General features: G+C 35.2%; 1 protein-coding gene across 2 annotated transcripts; it reads right to left on the reverse strand.

Moving 5' to 3' along the window:
• Nucleotides 1-716: 716 nt before the first annotated feature.
• LOC141819574 (LRR receptor kinase BAK1-like) lies at nt 717-19,362 on the reverse strand. Of its 2 annotated transcripts, none has more exons than XM_074706831.1 (12): nt 19,165-19,362; nt 18,933-19,062; nt 17,896-18,028; nt 17,690-17,761; nt 7,406-7,549; nt 6,441-6,512; nt 6,278-6,349; nt 6,114-6,190; nt 2,449-2,583; nt 2,038-2,379; nt 1,517-1,911; nt 717-1,306 (listed from the first exon to the last, which is right to left on the reverse strand). In XM_074706831.1, exons 2-12 carry the CDS (start codon nt 19,024-19,026, stop codon nt 998-1,000), a joined length of 1,845 nt encoding a protein of 614 aa, XP_074562932.1. In that variant the 5' UTR covers nt 19,027-19,062; nt 19,165-19,362; the 3' UTR covers nt 717-997. The 2 variants fall into 2 exon arrangements, with proteins under 2 accessions (XP_074562932.1, XP_074562933.1); XM_074706832.1 differs by having other exon boundaries at nt 19,159-19,355.
• Nucleotides 19,363-24,954: the final 5,592 nt, after the last annotated feature.

Genomic DNA, 24,954 nt, shown 5'->3' on the forward strand with positions numbered 1-24,954 from the left:
TTGTCTCAGGTAAACCACTTCTTCTAAATTACCATTGAGAAATATTATTTTCATATCCATTTGGTGCAAATCCAAATCAAAATGGGCAATCAATGTCATAATTGTACAAAGGAAATTTTTCTTAGATATAGGAAAAAATGTCTCTATATAATCAATTTCTTCTCTTTGAGTGAATCATTTGGCAATAAGTTGCCCTTTCTTTCTTTGTTTTATAGACTCATTTACATCTAATGACTTCTATTCCATCACAACTTGACTAAATCCCATACTCTATTAGACACCATAAACTCCATTTCCTCATCCATGGCATTGTATCATAAATTGATTCATTAAAATTCATGGCTTGTAAAAATATTTCAGGATCATTTTTGGCTCCAATATTATAGTTAGACTCTTGTAGATGCACAACATAATCACTAGAAATATCTAATCTTTTTACTCTAGTAGATCTCCTTAATGTTGCATCAACATTCTCCTGAGAAGTAGCATGAGCTTGTTCAACAATTTTAGGCACCTGTTGAACTTCAACTTCTACTGATTCAAGATTAACAGTTGATGGTTCCTTCAAGACTGGTTCTTCAACATGTGTTTGTACTCGAGGCGTGTTTGTTAATGATAATGATCAGTCTGTTACTTGAAGTAATGGCACACTAAGCATCTAATGATCTTTCTCAAGACCAACGTCCTGAGATTGATCACTCCCATTAACCAAGTCATTCTCAAAAAATTTTACATTTCTTGATTCCACATTTACTGATACAAGTTTGAAAGTTGTACAGATTTGCTTCCTGCAAATAGGCAATTCTACATTTCTGTCTTCTGAAATATACACATGAAACAAACTTATATAATACAATTCCGATAAACACCATACACCAGTGATGAATATAGTATATTCACGGTTAAATTGGTACTATAAATGAGTTTTGAAATCGGTGAAGAAACCATGGACGATTCACTTTGGTCTGCTTCTGCTTCATGAATGGGGTGGGGTGGGTCATCGAGGTCCTGTTAATTCATCTGGGTGAAGGTTGTCTGTGGAATCTACAATCCAGCTGTTATTAACGTGGAGCGGCTTATCCTGCCTCACTAACTCAACCTTTTGCCATTCCTCCCACCTTTCTGCCAATCCATCTCCTTCGAGCATTCTCACCACCTCTGACATCTTGGGTCTTTCCATGGGTGTTCCGCGAGTACATAGCAGTGCTACCTGGATGAGTGACTCCACTTCAGCATCCACGTAGCTGTTTTGCAAATCTGGATCGACTAAAATCTCAAGCTTTTTCTCCCTCAGAAGTCCTCTGACCTGAAAGCAACATGATCAATCAGTGCTTCAACAGAACTACCAAACACTGTATCTATATTTTTTGTTTTCACTCTTGGCTACTGACTAGCTGAGGTCGCAAGAATCGACAATGATAAAATGCAACGTTCAAAACCTTGTTTGATATGAATTCTGGTTTCATTACTCTTGTGAAATAAATGGACAGGGAGTAAGATGATTGCTAGCTCTTACCCAATCAAGCAACATGACATCGTCATCATTTGCAAGCCGCGCAAGGTCAAATGCTCTCTGGCCTGTAATCAGTTCCAAAAGCATAATTCCGTACCCAAATACATCGGTCTTCTCAGATGACTTACCGGTCGACAGGTACTCTGGAGCAATATGACCTATTGTTCCTCGAACAGCAGTTGTCACATGTGTATCTTTGTAGTCCATTAGTTTGGCTAAGCCAAAATCCCCAACAACTGCCTCAAACTCCTCGTCCAACAAGATATTTGCAGCTTTTACATCACGATGAATGATTTTGGGATCACAATGATCGTGCAAGTAGGACAGCCCCCTTGCAGCACCCAATGCAACTCTAGGCCGAATTGACCAATCAAGTGGTGGCTGTGATGGCGGACGGTCTGAGAACAAGTGCAAAGCTCTATCAGCAAAATGTTTTGACATAGTGGAGAAGTGGAGAAGACTCCTTTCATTAAACAAAGGAAAAAGACATTGAAAACAATTGTGCAATCGAAGATAACAAATACCTCTTAAGCATGATGCAACACTTCCATTAGCCATAAAAGGATAAACAAGCAATCGTTCAGTAGGCGTCATACAAAATCCACGAAGTCGAAGTAGATTGCGATGCACAGCCATGCTAATCATCTCGATTTCAGTTTGAAACTGGAGCTCCCCACCCGGGGTGCGTTCTTCTTTTAGCCTCTTCACAGCTACAAGTGATCCATCTGCAAGCCTTCCTTTGTAGACTTTGCCAAATCCACCTTTGCCTAAAATGTTTTTGTTACTGAAATTATCTGTTGCGACTTGTAACTCTCTCAAAGAAAACCTTTTTAGCTGGCCCAGGTGAACCTCTGGATCTTCTTCAGCTGCAGAAAATTCCAGGAAAAATTAGAAACCAAGAACAGGTGTTCCTTACATTAACACATGATACTAACCAGGCACATCAAAAAAATATTCTTGTTGTCTGCGACGACGCCACCATACAAAACCAATTGCAGGGGCAGCAAAAAGCATGGCAGCACCAACAGCCACACTACCAGCTATTGCTCCAATGCTAGTAGCACTAGTTCCTATTGAGACGTTTAGCATGCTTAAAACTTCCAACCACGATATTTCACCAATGGTTATCAATATAATGAAAAAGATTCAAAATATCATATTGTTCAATGCCATTGATAAGAAAAGGAACAAAATAATTTGTATGGGAACACAACAAGAGATGCCCACCAAGAGTCTCGCAGGACTAAAATAATTGTTCCATCAACGTTTAATACCTACACAGAAGTTTCATTAACAGTTGCAAGAATTTAAATAACCTACTAGATGAATTAGCTTGAGTAAACTGAGTGCGGTTAAAAGCAAACTGTATATAGGAGACTATCCTTTATCTTTTCTAGCCGTAAGAATATTTGTTTGTCACACTTGAGGGAATTGATAGAGACAACTTGAAACTCTGCGTGTAGCAGGATTGCTAAGCAGATGGGTTGGGCTCTGCACTTAGACCAAACCCCAGGCCGGGTTCGTACTCAGCCTGGACATGTAACCGGGTCAACGGGTAACGGTTATAACCGTGAATTGGCACCAGTTCAAGCAATTTATTTTTTTTACTGTTGGAACCGTCAACCAACTAGCGGTTCCGATCATCACAACATTTGTTTTCTTTTTTTTGAACGGTTGAAATTATTTGACCGTTTTTATCAATATCTATGATTAACACCAATATTCCCTAAACTCTATAGGCTACTCATTTCATTGTTTTACATCAACTTCTTTACTCTTGTTTCTAAATTCTGAAATCTCAATTATTTTCAACTTTAATTCTAATAGAAGGAATTTCATCTCGGTCTCGAAAGTGTAATGAAATAGCAATTCTAAATGTGGATCTCGACGATTTTAATTTATCGATAATAAACTAGAGTAACTTTCGACAACCGAGACGTAAGAAAGTATTGAAACTTTTAAGGTTTCGAAATACTCTATCTTTAAAATCATTTATTTTATTTTGAGAAAATCACTCTTCTATTTGGAGAAATGTGTGTAAAATGTAAGTATTGCAAGACCTCTTATAAATTTTGATCGGGTGACGGTTATGGGTTAATGAAGCGACACATTGAAACAAAGCATCCAACTGAGTTTGAAGTCGAACGTTCTCAAACACAACTATATAGATTTTTATCAACTAGTGGAGGTACTGTATTTAGTTTATTAAATATTTTGATATTAAATTAAAAGAATCATTAGCTAAATTTATTTTTGTAAAGTATTTTTCTTTTAGTTTTAGGTCTAAATGCATATTTGAAGATTTTTGTCAAAAATCACTTAACTCAGTTGCTAAATGTGTTCCTCGAATTACACTTACTCGTACGATTAAAAAATTAGTTTGACAAAGTAAAAAAGATTTATTGAAGAATTTAATCAATTAAATAATAAGGTATCTTCATATTATATTTGGAGTGATCATTGGTATATGAGTGTGATTGACCATTGCATTGACAACTCTTGGTTAATTCAAAAACGTTTATTAGCATATCGAGTTTTTTGTGAAGCACACACTACTCACAACATATCTCAATTAATGTGTTTAATTTTAGAATATAGATTAATTTTTAAAATATTTTCAATATCATTTTACAATGCTAATTCTAATATTGCAAGTATTGATGAACTTAAATTTATATATCAACATGCTATTGGTGATTTATTTTTCCATATTCGATATGTATGTCATGTTTTAAATTTATGCATCCAAGATGAATTAAAATTTTAGAAAATCAAATTAAACCAATTAAAATTATTATTTCTTATTTATGGCCATATTCTAATATAATGAAATAATGGGATAAATTTTATAAAATTGATGAAATGAGACCTAAAAAATTTTCATATAAGGTACTAACATGTTGAAATTCAATACATAAATTATTACAAGATTCATTTCAATATAGAGAATTATTGTGTTCATTTTTGCATAAAATATTAATAATACCAATGTCTATATATTTTCACACCGATGGAATATATGTAGTAGTATTTGAGAAAATTTTAAATATTTAATAATGCAACTGAATAATCATTTAGTGTTGATTATCCTACTTCTCATTTAGCTGTAATGAATTTTTGTAACATAGATTTTAATTTTCAATGAATATATTATGAATGAATTTTTATTTCCATGCATGTTAGCAATGAAGGCAAAATAGAAAAAATATTTTTATCATATTTTTTATATTTATTTAGTTACATTTGTTTTAGATCATAGACTTAAATTAAATGTTTTGTATGAAATGTTAGTTATGTATTATGATGCTTTAATTCTATTTAAAAATTCTTCTTCTCCTAATCCTGTTAATATTGTACAAAATACTAAAATAATTTATATGATATTTATAAAGATTATAGTTTAAAATATGGATTAGAAGACAATATGTTTGAAACACAAAATATTAGTAGCATTAGTAATTTAAAACTCACAATAGCATAACTTTTATTAAGAGCATGGACAAAATGTTCATGAGGATCCTCAAGTTCCAGATAGGAATTTAAAAATTATTTTATGACTTCTTTTGGTTATAGTGAAACAGAGAGCAAGCTGTTTGATCTTTTATTATGGTGGTTGCAAAAGACTCAAAGTCATCCCATCTTCTCCATCATAACACAGAAAATTCTAGCTTGTCCAGTGTCAACCATTAATGTAGAATAGACATTTAATTTCAAAGTTAATATTTTGGATGAAAGTCGATCTTCTTTGTCTCTCGACTCTTTAGAAGCACAAACATTACTTAATGATTAGAAGAGAGCTACAAAAAGAATACAAGTAATGCAATTTTCAGATGACAAGATAGAAGAGTTTGATACAGAACGAACTATCACTACGGAAATGAGATATGAAAGTGAGTACCAACTCCACTTCTTATAATAATAAAAGTAAAATGATAAGCGAACTATGTGGTTTTGATTCCCCTATACCCTAAAAGGATACGCAGGTAACTTAAGTTCAAGTCTTTTTTAAAAAATTTATAAATATTTTTTAAAATTAATAAAAATAATAATTTTGAACCTTTGTGAACGGTGATCCGAACCATAACTGATGATTTCGAATTGTGAACCACAACTGCCTTTGAAAGTTCAAGTTAAGGGTCGATATTTTTCAAACCGTCGAATCAACAGTTCTAAATTGGTTGGGTCTATCCACACTATCATTGTGGAATGATGTGGTGAAGAACCAAAAACAACGCAAGATTAGTGGTTAGTTGGTCGTTGGAAGAAGAGAAAGGAGACGTATGGATTCTAAAAAATAATAGGTCTACAAAAATTTTAAAGAAATAAAAATAGAAGTTTATTGCTAATCGTGACTAATTGCTATATATATACTCAATTTGATGATGATTTTCAAAACCAACCACTTCCACTCGACACTTTCCTTCAACTAATTAAAAGGAGACGAACTCTATTCAACAATGAGTTTAATATAGCCCAAATATGTCATATGATTGTAAGATGAAGTGGACCACATAAAAAAGCAAAGTCAGTGAAAATATTACAATATAAATTCATTTATTTATTTTTAAATTTGATTGAAATAAGAAATAAGAAAAAGTACCTTGCTTTGAAGAGGAAGGTGGTGAAAGTGGAGATGATGGAGATGGTGCAATAGCATTTAATGAGTTATTCTGAAAACTGCCAATCAAGAAAACACTGGACTTTAATGACAACACAATCAGCAAAGGAGCTAACAAACAGAAAATTAACAAAACCGCAAACAACCTGATTGGAGTAAATCGTGCGAATGACCCATTTGTCGGAATATCACCTCTGAGATTGTTGGTAGATAGATCCCTGCATGTCCATTAACAGGATAGTTCATCTTTGAATGGAAATTAATATATCATATAGAAGAAAACTCTTGACATGGATGGCATTAACTCACAGAACTTGAAGAGTTCCAATGTTGGTCAAAGATACTGGAATAGGGCCCGATATATGGTTGTTATTGAGCCGTCTATCCTTAGACAAAATTAAAAGAAGAAAAATGCAGTTTAGAGATGTTCAAAGGAAAGAGGAAATCAAGAAAAATTTCAATGACTATTAACTTCATTATTTTATTTAATATACCAAAAACTACTCACTATGCTATATGCAATATAGTTTCAGATATAAAAATGTGAGCAAGGATTTGTTGTTAACAGTGAACTGATAGACCACAACATCATACTGTTAAGAAATGTACTCCATTTTGAATCAGTAAATGCTTACTACCAGTAAATGATCTTATTTCAACCAATAATGTATGATCTTCATATGTCTTTATTTTTTATGCATAACAATTATAACTACTCTTCGTGTTTCTCACAATCAAAGAGTGATACCCAAAATCTAGCAACCCAACATTGTCCCCCATTACCATAAAAACCTTAAGTATATTAGTTAACTTTGTAATGCATACATAACTTTAGGTGCAAAATATGAATATATATCCCAAAAATTTCTCTAACTAATCTATTCCTGATACCCATTGGTAAATTCTGTTTAACAAATTCCTTCATATCCAGTAGACCTAGAGTAGCACATAAATTGTCTGACCCAGAAGTATATATGTGTGTGTGTGTGTGTGTTATAAGGTTCCTGCAAGAGTACAACACGTGTATAAAGAAAGCATTAGACTTAATGTAACTTTGATTAGTTAAGAAAATATCTGCAAGGGGGATCCATGACAGCCCCGTTACAAAATTTTCATAATAAGAAAAAGGAAGTGCTGTCAAATGGAATACAAAGTCCGGCACATTATTGTTTTGTTTTGGTCCGTCTGCATGAAGAGTAATTAAAAGATCATCGCAAGAAAAAGGATATTAACTTATTTAATTTATAAAAAAGTGAAGGAAAAGGAAGACGTACAGAAACCGCAGCTTTTGCAGCTGTGCAAGTGAATCAGGTATTCCACCAGTGATATTGTTGAGGTACAGATCCAGACTCACCAAATTTGACAAGTTCCCAAGCTCACTTGGGATTGACCCACTAATTCTGTTACTGTAAAGTTCCCTGTTATTGGAAATAGAGATGTCCTGAATTGTCATTACCTCAGTACAACAAAAATTATCGACAAACATTTATCGGCGAGTATGCTTTTATTGCATCAAATGTATTTCAGGATAATAAATTGAGGAAATGAAGATCACTTGAATTGCAATGTAAACCAATATTCGGTGGATATTTCACTAATTGCAGTTGATATACTATCGCATAGCATTTTCTCATTGTGTGTGTTTACATATTTCTACTATACGAAGACAGATTGGTGAGCTTAGCATAATGCATGAAGATAACTGTCTAGCATACTAGTACAACAAACCGATATAATTAAATAGCATACAAGTATGAGTCTATGGTCAAGAAACAAAGTCACTCAAATATAATGATGCAGGACCATGTTGCAAGCAATGAAGCTCGACTTGAGATGGGAACTGATACACAGGTGGGTAGGTTGTGAAGATGAAGAGGTGTAGAAGTGATGAAAAGGAGAGGTTCATGGTGATGAAGCTGAAAGAAGAATTAATAGAGATGGATGATAGATCACAAAATCAGGAATTCAGCAATCCAGCAGGCTATAAAGGAGACAAAAATAAAGCACTAAAACTTCTCACAATGATAATTTACCGAACAAAAACTATTAGTGATTGAAAGACAAATTACAACAGGGAAGTTGGAGTCTTTTTAAAGGATCTAACTCGACTAAAATTGTGAAAAAAAATAAGTAAATGGGTAAGAAACACCCACTTTCCTAAATAGACTCGAACAACTTAGGAAATAAATTAACTACAACTTGAAAATAAAAATTCCTATCAAACTAGAAGCATAACCCAAATAATTCTAACTAAATTAAAAGATATTGCTACCAAACCAGAAGATAATAAACTTTTGACACCTGAAAAATTAGCAAAATGCAATTACAAATTAAAAAATTGAAATTGATTTCCTGTTAGCATTATTCTTCTCCATAGAGGAGAACTTGACTTCTAGCAAATTTTTGTCATTTTTTCTTAGTCATCATTCCCAAGCAGGGGGAATAATTTCTTCACCAACTTTGTGCAACAATATTTCTTCATCATCTTTTCTCTTTGAATGTCACTTCCAATGAGTGAGAAATTGAAGCACTTTATTCTTCCTTTTAACCATGTCCTTCCTTTTTAGTCACCCTTTCCAACAAATAAGGAAATGTTTCAACTTATCATACGGCAAAGATGAAAAGTCCACTTCAGCATAATAGTCCTAGGGCATGAAAGTGATAGTGATAATAATGAATTTGCACATGTGAATACAAATGCTCGAATTTTCCTAGTAAATTAGTATATTTTCTAAATTAAAAATTGAACTAATATTTAATAAGTTAGCAAGTTACATAAATAAGTATTGTAATTAATTCTATTCAATTTTGCCAAATAAAGTAGATATGAAGAATATGAATACTTTTAAAGTACATGCTATGAGAGAACTTAAATTAATGAATGCGATGTGAAAATTTACTATATCACTAAGTACTTTATATTAAGCATTACTTAATACATATAACAATTATGACTCTTATATGCAAAGTAGAGTTCTCATTGGTAGACAGAAGCAAATTAACAACCTCAGTTAGTTGATGAGCATTAAAGTCATTAGTAACAATAATAGAAAGCATGTCGATGAAAGTCTTAATTGATTTGTGAATTTTTAAGTTGATGTCCTGCATTAGTAATTCATGATATTCATTTTGTTCAGTTTCTTCTTTTGGTGTCTTGCATTCCTAATTCATGATATTCATTTTGTTCAATTTTTTTTTCTTTTAGCTATTATAGACAATATAAATGTCTTTCTAATCAGTTGTCCTATGTTCCAATTAACATAAAGTTCATTTTTTTCTAACAGGGTCAAATCAACAAGTGGTTTTTCTAAAGTTGCATTGTCAAGGCGTTTATTATTAAAGACTCTTCCAAAATGTCATTTGAGGAATTTCTAACGGTCAAGTTATCAGGAGGTCTATTCGTGCCCAAGTCTTTCATTTTAACTTAAAGTTCATTAATTATAAGTAAACTAAGTCTTGGGATGTTGTAATTTGGGTCACTTAAGGATGATGATTTTGGTTTTGCAAATTTATTAGTCAATCATCTTTTAAAATATGATAGAACTTTTTTTTTTATTAATTTTCATTTTGGTTCTGAACACTTTGCCAACATTTCCAGTGTTTGTTCCATTGATGTAAAATTATGTTGATCAAAATAATTTACAATGTCATAGAACCAATTTAGAAATTTGATTATCCATCAAAACTAAAACAATCATGCTTAGGCCTATGGCAAACTTAATTTTCAAGAAAATAATTCAATTTTTCTCTAAACATGGGATAGTTTGAAAGTGTGTTGTTAGAATATTTAGGGATAAATATTCTGTTAAGGATAAATATTCTGTTAGGGATAAATATTCTATTTTTCTTTTTTATAGAATAATTCTCCTAGAATAGGTCCCTATATTCATGTATAAATAGGGGCTTATCTCTTGTAATAAAACAAGATTCCATATTATTTTACATGGTATCAGAGCGAGATTAGGTTTTAGGGTTTTTTCCTCCGCCATCCTCGTCGCCTTCTTCCTCGTCGCCACGCGTTTTCCTCCTCGTCGCGCGTTTCCTCGTCGTCGATCAGATCGCAGCGCGTCTTCCTTCGCTCGAGCAACTTCTGCTGCCGCCAGCACCCGGAACACCGCCTCGCGACTTCCTCGTCTCGTCGCGACGCATCAGCCTGGCGCACGTCTTCCCCTGCGGTTCTACTGTCTTCCTCGACGAGATTCCTGCGCCGCATCCCTGCGTTCGTGGAATCTCTCAGCGGCGATCGACATTGGGCCGCAGGACGCTCAGCAACCACAGTGCCGCCAGGAGCAAATACAAAAGGTGCGATTTTGACCGCTCCCCCATCCAACCTCCTCGCTTTCTCCCTCCCAGAAGCAGCGGCGGCGGAGGTGGTTAGGTCACGAGCTCGCGCTTTCCACAGAGAGCGAGCAGCGCGTGAATGCTTTGGATGGCGAAACAGGCCTTCGGTACGCTTCCCTACTCATCAACTTTGGTCTCTCGAAACAACAACAGACTTCCACCTCGTAAGGGTGGCAAAGGACGCCCTTGGTGTGATCATTGCCACCGACCAGGACACATGATTGATAAATGTTGGAGTCTACATGGTCGACCTTCCTGTGCTACGCAGATCGTCCAGAGTTCTGTCGCTCCTTCAGCTTCCACTTCACAGTTGCCACCAAATCCGACCCCACCGCCTTCCTATAACGACTTTCTGAAATGGTATGAGGATCGAAAGGTCTCTGATTCCCCTGTTGCCGTTGCACTCACTGGTAATTCCTTTGCTGGCATATCTCGCTCTTCGAGTTCTTGGGTTCTTGATTCCGGGGCCACCGATCATATCACTGGTAATAGATCACTTTTTTCTTCTCTCTCTACTTCTGGTTATTTACCCTTTGTCACCATGGCAAATGGTTCTCAAATTCAGTCCCAGGGTGTCGGTATTGTTCATCCTTCTCCGTCTCTTTCTATTCATAATGTTCTTTATGTTCCCGGTGCTCCCTTTAATTTATTATCAATTAGTCAGCTTACTCGGTCTCTTGATTGTGTCATCTCGTTTACTAAATCTTCTGTTTCCTTACAGGACCGGAGTACGGGGAGGATGATTGGCTTCGGATATGAGTCTCATGGCCTATATCGGCTTCAACAGTCCTCTCTTGTTGGTTCGGCGGCGGCATCTCCCCTTCTTATTCATGCTCAGTTGGGACATCCAGGTCTTGATAAGTTGAAACAATTACATCCTGGTCTTTCTCACTTAGATTCTTTATCTTGTGAATCATGTCAATTAGGAAAGCATGTTCGTAGTTCTTTTTCTCCTCGCACTGTGAGTCGGGCTACGTCACCTTTTGCTTTGGTTCATTCCGATGTTTGGGGTCCGAGTCGTGTTTCTTCTACATTGGGGTCACGATACTTTGTTACCTTTATAGACGATTTTTCCCGTTGCACTTGGTTATATCTGATGAAGGATCGTTCGGAGTTGTTTTCTCTTTTTCAATCTTTTTTCTATGAAATTAAAACTCAATTTGGTATTTCTCTTCGAACCTTACAGAGTGATAATGCACGTGAGTATCTATCTACTCCATTTCAGACCTTCTTGGCGTCTCATGGTGTGTTGCATCGGACGTCTTGTCCTCATACCCCTCAACAGAATGGAGTTGCTGAACGCAAGAATCGCCATCTTCTTGAGACCACCCGGACTCTTCTTCTCCATTCTCATGTTCCTCTTCAGTTTTGGGGTGACGTTGTACTTACTGCGTGTTATCTCATCAATCGCATGCCTTCCTCCACTCTACAAGGTCAAATACCTCATCATGTTCTTTATCCTCATCAGTCTCTTCATCCTTTACCACCTAGGGTCTTTGGTTCTATATGTTTTGCTCATGCTCTCGATCCTGGCATTGACAAACTCTCTCCCCGGTCTCATAAGTGTGTCTTCCTTGGGTACCCACGGTCTCAGAAAGGGTACAAGTGTTATTCCCCTACTCTCCGTCGGTACTTCATCTCTGCTGATGTCACGTTCTTTGATTCGGTTCCATTTTTTGGGCCTAACGGATCTCCGTCCGAGTTTTCTCCTTCTACGCCTGCACCAATGGCTATCTTTTATCCTCCGGAGGAGTCTCTGTCGCCTCCGGAGACATCTCCTCCATTGCAGGTTTATCAGCGTCGTCCTCGTCCTGCTTTGCCGCCGACCACCACTGACACTGCCATGGACACATCTTTGGAGCCAAGTCTTTCACCTCGTCCTCCGGTCCCATCTCCTGAGTCTGATATTCCCATTGCACTTCGGAAAGGTGTGCGTTCCACTCGTAATCCTTCTCCTCATTATGTTTCTTTGAGTTATCATCGTGTTTCTCCTTCCTATTTTGCTTGTCTTTCCTCCTTGTCGTCTGTTTCTCTTCCGAAGACTGCAGGTGATGTCTTTGCCCATCCAGGATGGAAACAGGCTATGCTCGATGAAATGTGTGCCTTACAGAGCAGTGGGACTTGGGACCTCGTTCCTCTACCGCCAGGGAAGTCAGTTGTCGGTTGTCGATGGGTATATACAGTGAAGGTTGGTCCAGACGGAAAAGTTGACCGGCTTAAGGCTCGCCTCGTTGCTAAAGGATATACTCAGATCTTCGGATTGGATTATGGGGACACTTTTTCTCCTGTTGCCAAGCTGTCCTCTGTGCGCTTATTCCTGTCCATTGCTGCAATTCGACATTGGCCTCTTTATCAGTTGGACATCAAAAATGCTTTCTTACATGGTGACCTGCTCGAGGAAGTCTACATGGAGCAACCTCCGTGTTTTGTTGCTCAGGGGGAGTCTTCTGGTCTTGTATGTCGCCTGCGAAAATCTTTATATGGCCTCAAGCAGTCTCCCAGAGCATGGTTCGGTAGATTTAGTACTGTAATTCAACAGTTTGGCATGACTCGGAGTGAGGCTGACCATTCTGTCTTTTATCGTCACTCATCTACTGGTTGCATCTACTTAGTAGTTTATGTTGATGATATTGTTATCACAGGTAGTGATCATCTCGGGATTTCACAGGTGAAACACATCTTTTCAAACATTTTCAGACAAAAGATCTCGGCAAACTCAAATATTTTTTGGGGATAGAGGTAGCACAGTCCAAAGATGGGATTATCATATCCCAAAGGAAGTATGCAATGGATATTCTAGAAGAAACAGACATGTTAAACTCAAAGACAGTTGACACACCTATGGATCCTAATGTCAAGCTCATGCCAAATCAGGGGGAGCCTCTTCCAGATCCTGAACGATACAGACGATTAGTAGGGAGATTAAGCTACCTTACTGTTACTCGTCCGGATATCTCTTTTGCAGTAAGTGTAGTAAGTCAGTTTCTCAACTCTCCATGCAAGGAACATTGGGATGCTGTGACACGCATTATCCGATATATCAGAGGTGCTCCAGGAAAGGGTCTTTTGTACGGAGACAAAGGACATACTCGAGTCGTAGGCTATTCTGATGCAGATTGGGCAGGATCTCCCATTGATAGGAAATCTACTTCTGGTTTTTGTATATTTGTCGGAGATAACCTTATTTCTTGGAAAAGCAAAAAGCAGAATGTTGTGGCAAGATCCAGTGCAGAGGCAGAATATCGAGCTATGGCCATAGCCAGTCAAGAGCTTATATGGCTCAAACAATTGCTTCAAGAGCTAAGATTTGGAGAGGTTACACAAATGTCACTTATATGTGACAATCAAGCCGCCATGCATATCGCCTCGAATCCAGTTTTTCATGAGAGGACAAAGCATATTGAAGTCGACTGTCACTTTGTCAGAGAAAAAGTCATATCTGGTGAAATATCTACTAGTTTTGTTAACTCACAGGATCAACTAGCAGATATATTCACCAAGTCACTGAGAGGTCCTCGAATTGACTACATATGTAACAAGCTGGGTACATATGATTTATATTCTCCAGCTTGAGGGGGAGTGTTAGAATATTTAGGGATAAATATTCTGTTAAGGATAAATATTCTGTTAGGGATAAATATTCTATTTTTTTTTTTATAGAATAATTCTCCTAGAATAGGTCCCTATATTCGTGTATAAATAGGGGCTTATCTCTTGTAATAAAACAAGATTCCATATTATTTTACAAGTTAGCAACTAAATAAATAAAAGACAATTTTCAAATAGAAGAAGTGTTTATACCAAGATGATTACGAGTTTATTTGATGCCAAATTGCCATAGGTCGTCTTGATTAAATTGAAAATCCCAATTAAATTCTATGATTCTAGCTACAATGGGTCTTGAATAGAATCCAAATTTCAAATCCTTACATTGAAGTATGTGCATAGACACCTTTTGACTTGTCTCTCCTTGCTTTTAATTCCCTCTTGTTCCTCTCTTATATTGTATAAAGCTCATAACATTATTATTTTATCCTTATCCCCTCTTTTTTTCAGTTGTCATTGTTCTTTCATTTCTTCTTCACATCAGTGGGTCTCACCAACAACTAATCAATTAAGAGTTAGATTTGAGATCCATTTCTCGTGCTTTTAGTGTTGCTACAGGGTGGCAGGTGGTGGTTTTATGAGGAGTGTAGGCGCGATAGGAGGCAATCATGCTAATAAGATCACAGAGAGAAAACACAAGGGCAGCTTCATCCAAATATGAGGTGATCTGCATAGCCAACATGAAGCTCAATCTCTTCTCAAACAAAGACATGAGCAATGTAGTGGGATGGTGTTGGAAACAATGGTGGGCACTGAAGTACTAGTAATGTTGGGTTGCCAAAAGACACGCAAGACATGGAGAAGGTGCTTTCGTCATCACAAGAAATCATTGGGTGAGACTCCATTAGCATCCATCAACTGTTAGCTACAAGATGGAGTAGGTACATTTGCAGTTGTCCGCTTCAATGGATCAACTTCCATAGATGGGTGATGGTTTGTCGGCGAATGGAGCAATGATGGGTTGCACAGGAGGCTGAAAGCTAGAGTAAATCCTGTTTGATTTAGAGTGTGTGACGGCATTCAAGACGTGGTGATGTTGATGGGTTATTCAGGACAAATGGAAGCTAGTGGCAAAAGGAGGTATAGAATTGAACCACCAAGTTTTGGCTTTAACAACAATTGACGTAGCACCAATCTACAAGCAACAAAGCTCAGTTTGAGATGGGAATTGATGGTAGGTGACAAAGATAAGGAGGTGTAGTGGTGGGGAAAAGGAAAGATGTACGGTGGAAGAAGGCGAAGGAGGGATTATTAGTGATGGATAATAAAGTAATGATCATTGATCATGAATTGAGCTCTATACCAATTGACGTAGCACCAAGCTATGAGAAATAAAACTTGGGTTGATATGGGAACTAATGCAGAGGTAGATAGGTTGTGAAGATGAAGAGGCATAGCGGCAAGGAAAAGGAAGGGTACATGGTGGATGAACGTGAAGGAGGGATTAGTAGTTATGGATGATAAAGTATTAATCATTAATCAGGAATTCAGCTTTGAAGCCAATTGATATAGCACTAGACTATAGACAACAACTAGAGTTGACATGGGAACTGATGCAAAGGGTGGGTGGGTTGTGAAGATGAAGAGGTGTAGTAGTGAGGAAAAGGAAAGGTGTGTGGTGGATGAAGCGAAGGAGGGATTAGTGGCAATAGATGATAAAGTACTGATCTCGAATTGGACTTTGATACCAATTATCCCATCACCAAAATACAAGGAGAGGGAGAGGGAGAGGGAGAGGGAGGCGAATAAAAAGCGCTAAGCTTCCCACCAAATATTATTGATTGAAAGATAAATTACAAAGGAGTTGGGATCTTTTTAAAGGCTTCAAGTCAACTAAAATTGGATAATGAAGTAAAACAAATGGGGTAAGAAATACTGAGAGACTTGAACAATTTAGAAAATGAATTGACTACAACTTGAAAATATAAAAAATCCTACCAACAAAGAAAAATAACTCAAATATCAAAAATTTTAACTAAATTAAAAGATATTCCTACCGAATTAAAAAAATACCAATCTTTCAAAACCTAAAATAGGACAACTATCGAATACAATTACAAATTTAAAGTCGAAATGAATTTTCTATTTGCATCAAACCTATATAGCACCTGACTTTTGCTTTCAACAAGTGTATAACAGCATTAGAAATACCATTCTGAATAATAATCTTGGGTGAATTCAACAATACTTGTACCTCTATACTTGCACTTTTGGGTAAAGTAACATAATCCAAGATATTGTTTTCTGAGACCCTCATCAAGGAAGAACTGAAGATTTTATTTCTGATATGGTGTTGCACTTCCACGTATAAGCAACACATTAGGTATATTGGACGACCGCATATACACGGCGAACATGGCTATATCAAAACAAACTTGATAGTGATAGAGTTGTACTGTTTCTGTCACTTCTAATTGTGTGTTGCGAAGATATAATGAGGACACAGAAAACCACTTCTTCTGTTACCTTAAGTCCAAAATATCAAAAATTTCACACAATTCAAATCTTCCAGTCTTCGCTAGTGTCAATGCAACTGATTCAGAAGTTGCAAAGCTTGGACTTAAATGTGCATGTATGAAATCTATGCTATTTTTTTTTTAGTGTTTGAGGAATTAATGTACAATTATCTTTAGCAAACCTTCTAGTAATCTGTTGACAGAATCTTTTCTTTTGGTTTTTGTCATTTTACTAGCCAGTGTTGTTGTTTAAGCAAGGTTCTCTAGATTCTTTATTATTTTCTTTTTTTGCTACTTCCTATGGTTTTCTGCCTTTGACAGGTTCTTGCTCCAAAAAAAATGGAGAAAAAAATCCATTCCGTAATGATCAAACAATTCCAACGTGACTTCAACTGTTTTTCTGTTTAGAAATTACAGAAAAAGTTTCAATAAGTTCAAAAATATCATCAAATCATGGAGTAGACTCCATAACCAAGAATCTTATATCACTAATGCCTAAATATGTACCAGAAAGTAGCAAATATAAACCAGAAAAATACGAACACAGAATAAATATAGTCCAGCAAATGCAAAAGATGGAAAATACAAAAGGAAAAAATTGTGATCGAAATGTATTGTTGGAGGGTGGATGTAACTTCTCTCTAGAAAAAGTAGCCTCTTATTATTCTTTTAGTAAGGCAAACATGACAACTAGTGCTCTACAGAAAACAATATGGTCTTAAAAGAAACAATCTGATCATTGATAAATGAGTATCCAAAAAATTGTAGGTTGACAATAAAACAATATGAAAATGGTAACATAGTCTAGGATGATAATAAATGCCCTATGGAACTAAGCATGCCAATCAATGATCTTACTAGTTCCAGATAGCCCAAGTTCAGCTAGGAGCGATTTTACAATTAAAATTGAACCAGGATTTACTTTTCACAAAAAAGAAGATAACCTCAAACCATAATATATATGTGGAAATATAGATTTTCGATAAAGATTAATGTGTTAACGTTTTCATATTCTCCCGAGTTCAAAACTAAAGAAAATTACTCTGGTTCTTAACTGTCTAAACCAGGATGATATATCATTTTCCAGAATCAAGCATCCAGATACCGAACCCTAAAGTTCAAAATTCTATTCAATCTTCTAGATGGAGAACTTACAAATATTGCAAATCTGTTAGAAGGGAAAGCTCGGGGACCAAAGTTCCAGATAACTGTGCATTTCCAAGATCACTACAAAATAAATGATATCAATTTTCCCATTATTAAAAGAAACAAAAAGGAAACAAAAAGGAAAACCAAGTTTTATTATTAGTTCATTAATTCCTTAATATTACAAGAAAAGAAAAAAAGAGATGGTTTCTTACACTCTTGTGACCCTATTCTCAGAGCTGCAAGTAACGTGAAACCATGTGCATGGATTCACCAAGGCTGCATCCCAGCTCTGCAACACATTATTTGGATCGTCCAAGTTGGTCTTAAGGGTGAACAATGCATCACCTGTTCAAATTCTCCCAAGGCTTCAATAAAATGCTGCAGTAATTGCTCCAAGAAGGTAGACAGCAGTAGCAAATTGAACAAGAAAAAAGATCAGATAAAAGAATTGCAAACTTTCATCCACCAACATCTCATGATACCTCCGTGTTATTTGTCACAAAATTGGGTAAGAAATTTCTCGTGCAGGTTAACAAAGATCACTCATAACATTGATATAAAGTCCCTATGAACATATATAACATAACAAGGTAGGCAAATTATCTTCCAAATACCGCAAAACTAGCTACTTAAAACATTCTGGTTTACATGCATCACTATCAAGAGAAATGATGGTTAAGTGGAGATGAGCAAGGAAGGTATGCACCAATAATTACTAGACATATAAAATGAATAAGAGGTCAATAATTGATGATGCTTAGTTTCTGATTACCTATCTCATTTACCTTTTTCTTTTACCGATAATCCAAACTGTATGTTAACAAATGCATCGACACCAATTTCGGAACACCCACGTTATCACTGGAAAGTGGAAGCAACACCATTTCCAATAATACTCGGGCACACTATCTTAATCAAGTGTTCTCACACTCGGAAAGAAGAAAGGAATCGTCAATAAATGTTTGTAAACAAGTGAAGACTAGAGTACTCCTTCCAACCCATTCAATACCCATAAGCGTCAGTTTGCGTCAGTATGGACAAACAGAAAACAACTACAACAAGCTACGGAAACAAAAGTTACATTCGCAAACAATCTTGCCACCAAAAAGCAAATAGGAACTTGGAGTGGCAGAGTAAGAAAATCAATGGATGCAAAATTACGATTTTAGAAATCTTTCAGCGTAAAACCAACCGGTACAGCATCAAGGCACCCGGACGACGCTCACGAGTAGGAGCACAGAACGCATACCTTCCGCGTTCGCAAGAACGCGACGAATAGCAGAAGACGCGAAGATCAACCACAAGAACCACCGCGCCATGCCCTCCCCCGCGGCCACCGCCATTCCTTCAGCTAAAACCCTACTTCTATTCTCGCAAACCTTCACCAAACAGAATCCAGAACATGTGGTCACCCTCTCGGCCTCTCCAACCAAGCAAAGATCAAAAAAACAAAACAAAAGGGGAAACTTTGTCACCAAAACCTCCAAATCCACACCGTTTTCCGGCGGAAGAAGAAGCAGAATTTGGCAGATCAAGGATCGCAAGAAGGCAAGGCAGGCGATTCGAATAAGGCTCTCCAAAAAAATTAACAAAAACTGGAAACGAAATTCGTTCCTCCCGGTCGCCCTTCCGAGTTCCGATTTCCGAATGGCGTGGTCGGAGGAAGAAAACGATGCACACGACGACAATTACATTATTTTGTGATCATCTTCTTTCAGTCTGTCATTGAGTAGGCGCGGATCATGTGTCTAAAATTGGATATCAAACAGGACATTCCACTGCTTGGAGACCCACAATTTGCCGAAACCGGCGATAGAAATGCAGGATTTTAAGCAGGACTGACGTTTCCCGAAACAGCCAATCGGATCCTTTCGTATTTTCACATTTGAAATAGTCAAATTATTTATTTATATAATTTAGGCAAACTGTTTGGTCAAAAGATAGAGGTTGACTTTTAAACGGACTCCGTGGTTAATAGAATTGAATTAAATAATAATATCTTGACTTCCGGTCAACTCCCTGAGTCTTCGGTTTTAATTTTCAAATTATTATTATTATTTTTAAAATATAAATAAAATTTTGACGGACGATTAACCGTAGGTAATTATTTACTTATCGTTATTACGGATTCCGTGTTATTACGGATTCCGTTGAATATTTGTGGAGCCTTATTATTTTAAAAATTAATAATATCACTAAATTCTAATAGTTATTAAAATGTCATTGAAACCACAAAAAAATTTGAAAAATGAAAAATAATATTTTGATTTATAAAAAAAGATGGAGTTTGTTTAAGTGGATGGACAGTGCAAATTTAAATGGAAACTATTTTGTCAAAAATGAAAAAAAAACACCTTTAATTATTCATATTACTAAAAAGAGGCTCTTCATTTAAAAATTATTAAAAACACACTGTCCATAATTTTTTCATTCAAAATATCTCTATGAACAATCAAAATTACTACTGAATCGAACCATAAGTAAAATTCAATATTATATAAATCATGTATTCAATTTTTATAATATTCAAATCATGTATTATATTTTTAAAATACTTCTTTTTTTTCTTTATAGGTGTCAATTTCGTCTGAAATTAATAAATCTAATAAACTCTAAATAATTCCAAATCAAAATCAATAAATTTTTAAAAACCTTCTTAATATATTTATGCTTTCATATTTAAATTTAATAGTATAAATTGAGAACAATAAATTAAATTAAAAGTACATTTTTAAATTTTTATTCTACCAATCTAAAAATTTACTATTCTCAATTTATGTTATTAAATTTAAATATGAAGGTATAGATATATTAAGGAGATTTTTAGAAGTATATTGATTTTGATTTGAAATGATTTAAATTTTTTAATCCATCAATTGATTTTGAATGAAATTAACTATAACCTACATCATTTGAAAATTTAAAATTTTGATATATATTTTATTTAATAGAGAGAGTTCTATGAACTCATTAGTAATATTGGTTAGTCAATATCATTATCCTAAGTCTTATAATAAATATAGATAAATTTTATCAAGTCTTTATAAATTTAAAATTTTACTATTCTCAATTTATACTGTCATAAATATATTAAAGAGATTTTTAAAAATATATTAATTTTAATTTAAAATGATTTAAAATTTTCTAGATTTATTTTTGGAAAATTAATTGATGATTGATGGAGTATTTTGAAATTATGATTTATGATTTGAGTATTATGAAAATTAAGTAGGTGATTTAACTAATACCTAAACTTGGTTAAGCAGTTCAGTAAAATACTGATTTTGACAGTAAAATGATTAAACCAAAATTCATATATTTACATGGTAAAAATAAAAGATATTTCAGATTTTAAAAAATTATACATTACTATTATTTTAATATTTTTAAAAATATATATCCAGTATAGATAATTAAAAATGTTTTTTTATAAATTTTTTCATAAAATTTTGTTGTCGAATATCGAAGCTGTTGCGAATGACAATTGGCACAAAGGTCCACGTCAGGCCAAGAATTCTTCGAAATTTCCAACCAAGCAATGCAAGTTACTGTTGCCGCCAGCAGCGGACAATTCTGACCATTCAATCGACGAAGTCCACACGGTCTGGATCAGTTGCTTAGCAGCAAAATTCTATGTGTACGTCCAAACACCCACCACTCTCCTCTACCAATTGAAATTAGTTTTCAATACGGATTATCAAAAATTAATTTTTTTAATAAATAAAAAAAATTAATATCTAAAATTATTTGGATGCCAGAAAAGGTAAAAAATAAGATGGTTGGGATTTTTTTTTTTTTTGTTTGTGATTAATTAATCTAATAAGAACGTAGATGGATTATTTTTAAAGCGGATTATTATAAATTTTATAATTTTTCAAATGAATAGAAAAATTAATATTCAAAATTATTTGCAACAATTATTGAGCGAAGTAGACCTGCAAGTTGATCATTAATCTTAATCATATAAAATGATTATAATTTACGGTTTAGAATCATCGATTCACAATTCATAACCGTCGTCATAATTCGCATGGTTTATCATGATTTAAAATTATTATTATTTTAAAAATATTTAAAAATTATAAATCTATCAAAAATAAAGAAAGACTCATACTCATTTAAATTGCTTATATAGCCCTATGATTTTTAAAGAGTATCATAAATCTTAAAAGTATTATCATTAATACTTCTTGTTTTAGGTGTTGAAACTTGCTCAGGTTTATTATCGGTAAATTGAATATCATGATTTTTATTTGAATTGATTATTTTCTTGTCCCTTTATCGAGATGATGAACATCTTCCTTTCATTATAATTGAAGAATTGAAATATAAAACGATTGAGATTGAGTAGAGAACATGATATGGAAAATGGTGAAATAAACTTCTTATTTATAAAGTTTGAAAAGTAATAGATATCGTAGTTATTGATAAAAAAATAATTAAATAATCTTAATAGTTAAAAAAAATAAAAAAAATAACCCTCTCTCTCCCAATTAACAGAATTATTTTTACTCTTCTTTTTTACTTTTCTAGCTTTTAAATCACATTACATGATACACTTTTAACTTTTAAATCACATTATTATAAATGAACGATTACATGATACAGAGTTGAAAGAAATTATTTACTCTCTTATTCTTCTTTTAATTATTAAAAATATTAATACAACAAAAGAAAATTATTAATTAATTTATTAAATAAATAACTAGCATATAAGGATGTCAATGATGGTAGTTTAGTTGGTTAGAATATTTGATTCTCATATGAGAAATCCCATATCTGGATAACAAATTCTTTTTAATATTGTAATAAATTTTACATCTAAAAAAAATCATCAAATCGATAGTTAAATCAAGCCGATTACAATTTAAACTTGACAATCTGAGTCAACAGATAATCGACACGTTGACCAGGTTATGGATCCACCCCGGTTAGGATCCGGGTTGGTTAGGATCTGATCGGTGGGCAGGTCTAAAGTGAAGGTACGAGCTTGTATACGAGTGTGGTCCATGGAAGTGGGCCCATGAATATTAAGTCAAGTATGCATAAATATTAGTCGGTGTAAGATTAAAAATTAAAAGATTTCCAAGATGTGTAATAATCGTACGTGAAAGAAGGGTAGTGTTGATTGACATTGATAACATTGATAGCGTTGCAATATTGATTTCTGTAATTAATAAATAATACGGATATGGACCACTATTTTAAGAGTTGATGGTCGTGCTTATTTTTCGAACGAATAAAAAATTAATATTTATAATTATTTAAATAATGAAAGATTGATTCATTATACATCAAACGAAATGTATTGGCTCGCATATGAACTAAGTTCATGGACGCGACTCTAATCACATCAAGATTCAAAATTTGAATAATACTATTTTGATTCGTTCGTTATATCATGAGAAGCGATTGTCAATAAATCATAAATATTTAGGCATGATAATATCGTCTTTAAACAAAATATTGATGCAATCCTATTATGTATATATGGAGCTTTGATGTTTGACCGTATTTAAGTTTATATAAATTATAAATCTCACATGTGTGATAAGTATGCAGGAAAAGTCTTTACGAGTCGGAAGACTGAACGCAAGGTAGGAGAAGTCCAAAAAGACTTAAGGCTATATTCTTGGCAAGGAGAAGTCCTCGTCGATCGGAAGACTGAATGCAAGATATGAAAGTTCAAGAAAGTTGAAAGCTAGATCTCGAAAAAGAGCTCGAACAGATCATGAGATCGAATGTAAGAGTGAATGAAGGCTGGGACATGAGGAAACTCTAAACACTAAAGTCCAGGGAACAAGAGGTTCATTTGGCATGAGAGAATTGTGGGATGAGGGTAGTGAAGTTAGATGCATTTTGTGTAGGATCAGAGAGCGCACTATAGAGGGATGAATAATGCGAGTTGTTTTTTCACTTATTTTCAAATTTTTGTTATAGAAATGGCAGCGAAAATAAAAATAACACAAAAATACATATTTATTTTTACTTGGTTAACAGTCTATGACTACTACACCAAGGCTTGAGGTCGTTAACTGCTTCTGATAAGCAACCCACTAATACCCTCCTCAAAGAAGACATAGGTTCATCTTTTACAAAGATAAGGATCGGTAACAAATTTACTGATCCTTTTCAAAAAGTAAATATGAAAAATAAAAATTGAAACAGAAACTACCAACATTGAATATCCGGAGATGTGTATGGGTGTCGAAGTAGTGTGTTGGCATTGTGTCAGAATTTCAAAGCAGAATGAAAGTATGTGGCGGTAGTAATTGATCTTCTAAAACTGTTGAGCGAAGCTTCTTTTAAAGGTCATTCTGAGCGCTTGGATCCCTTTCGAGTGCCCCAAGCTTGACCTGATCCAATCCAACATCATCACACTTTATCCATCTCCGGATGTTTGGAATGCTAATGTGGCATGAACAAGATAACACCCTCTCTAGCTACGACTTATATATCCTTCTTCGGGAGCCTGGACTGCTGACGTGGTGAGAACTAGATAAAGCTTTATCCTGTTGTGATTTATTCAGGTGCCTGGAACCCTTCCGGCCGCCCGAAGTTCACTGTGTCGGTTAGCTTCCGATCTCAAATCCCTGTACCACAGTGTTAGCACAAACAATCATAATATATTATGATTGACAACTTTCTAAGCAGTTCCGTCTCAACTTCAAGTCTCCCATGAAACCTTAGGTTGGACTAATGCTTACTGCTATCTTCGAGAGAACATGTTCTCACAGTTCCACTTAGGAGAGTTTACTTGGTGCCAAACTTTAACCCACCCGATCTGTTTGGACTTCCTGCTCAGCATCCAATCCTCTAACCCATAATCTCTAATCCAACTCGATCTTGGTCCTCCGGACCCATCAAGTCCCTTCACCTGTTGTTCCTAATATGTTAAGACTTCCTTGCCTAGCCATGGTTCAATTGACTCACTAGGATTTTGTAAGCAAAATAAAAAACAATACATGCACAACACCGAAATAGCAGATTGATGAAAATATAAAGAGCAGAGTTAAGAATAGTTATCCGATTGAAGCGTCGGCACACCGACTGTCCCTAGAGAATTATTGCCGCCTCACGGTGCAAAGGCTCGCAGGCAAGATTCTCCCAAGATACGACAACCACTCACGTCGTTCGTAGGTGCACTCCAAGACGAACGTCGCCAGCTATAGCCGTCAAGTTGGGTTAGGCCCGCCGGGTTGACCCGCTCCGTCAAGAAATTTAGGCGGGTTGGGTTGAAATTTTATCAACCCATTTTAAGATGGGTTGAG

This window comes from Curcuma longa, unplaced genomic scaffold (genome assembly GCF_044706935.1).
Source record: "Curcuma longa cultivar G26 ecotype Majalengka, Jawa Barat unplaced genomic scaffold, ITB_CL_G26_1.1 contig_8999, whole genome shotgun sequence".
NCBI lineage: Eukaryota > Viridiplantae > Streptophyta > Magnoliopsida > Zingiberales > Zingiberaceae > Curcuma > Curcuma longa.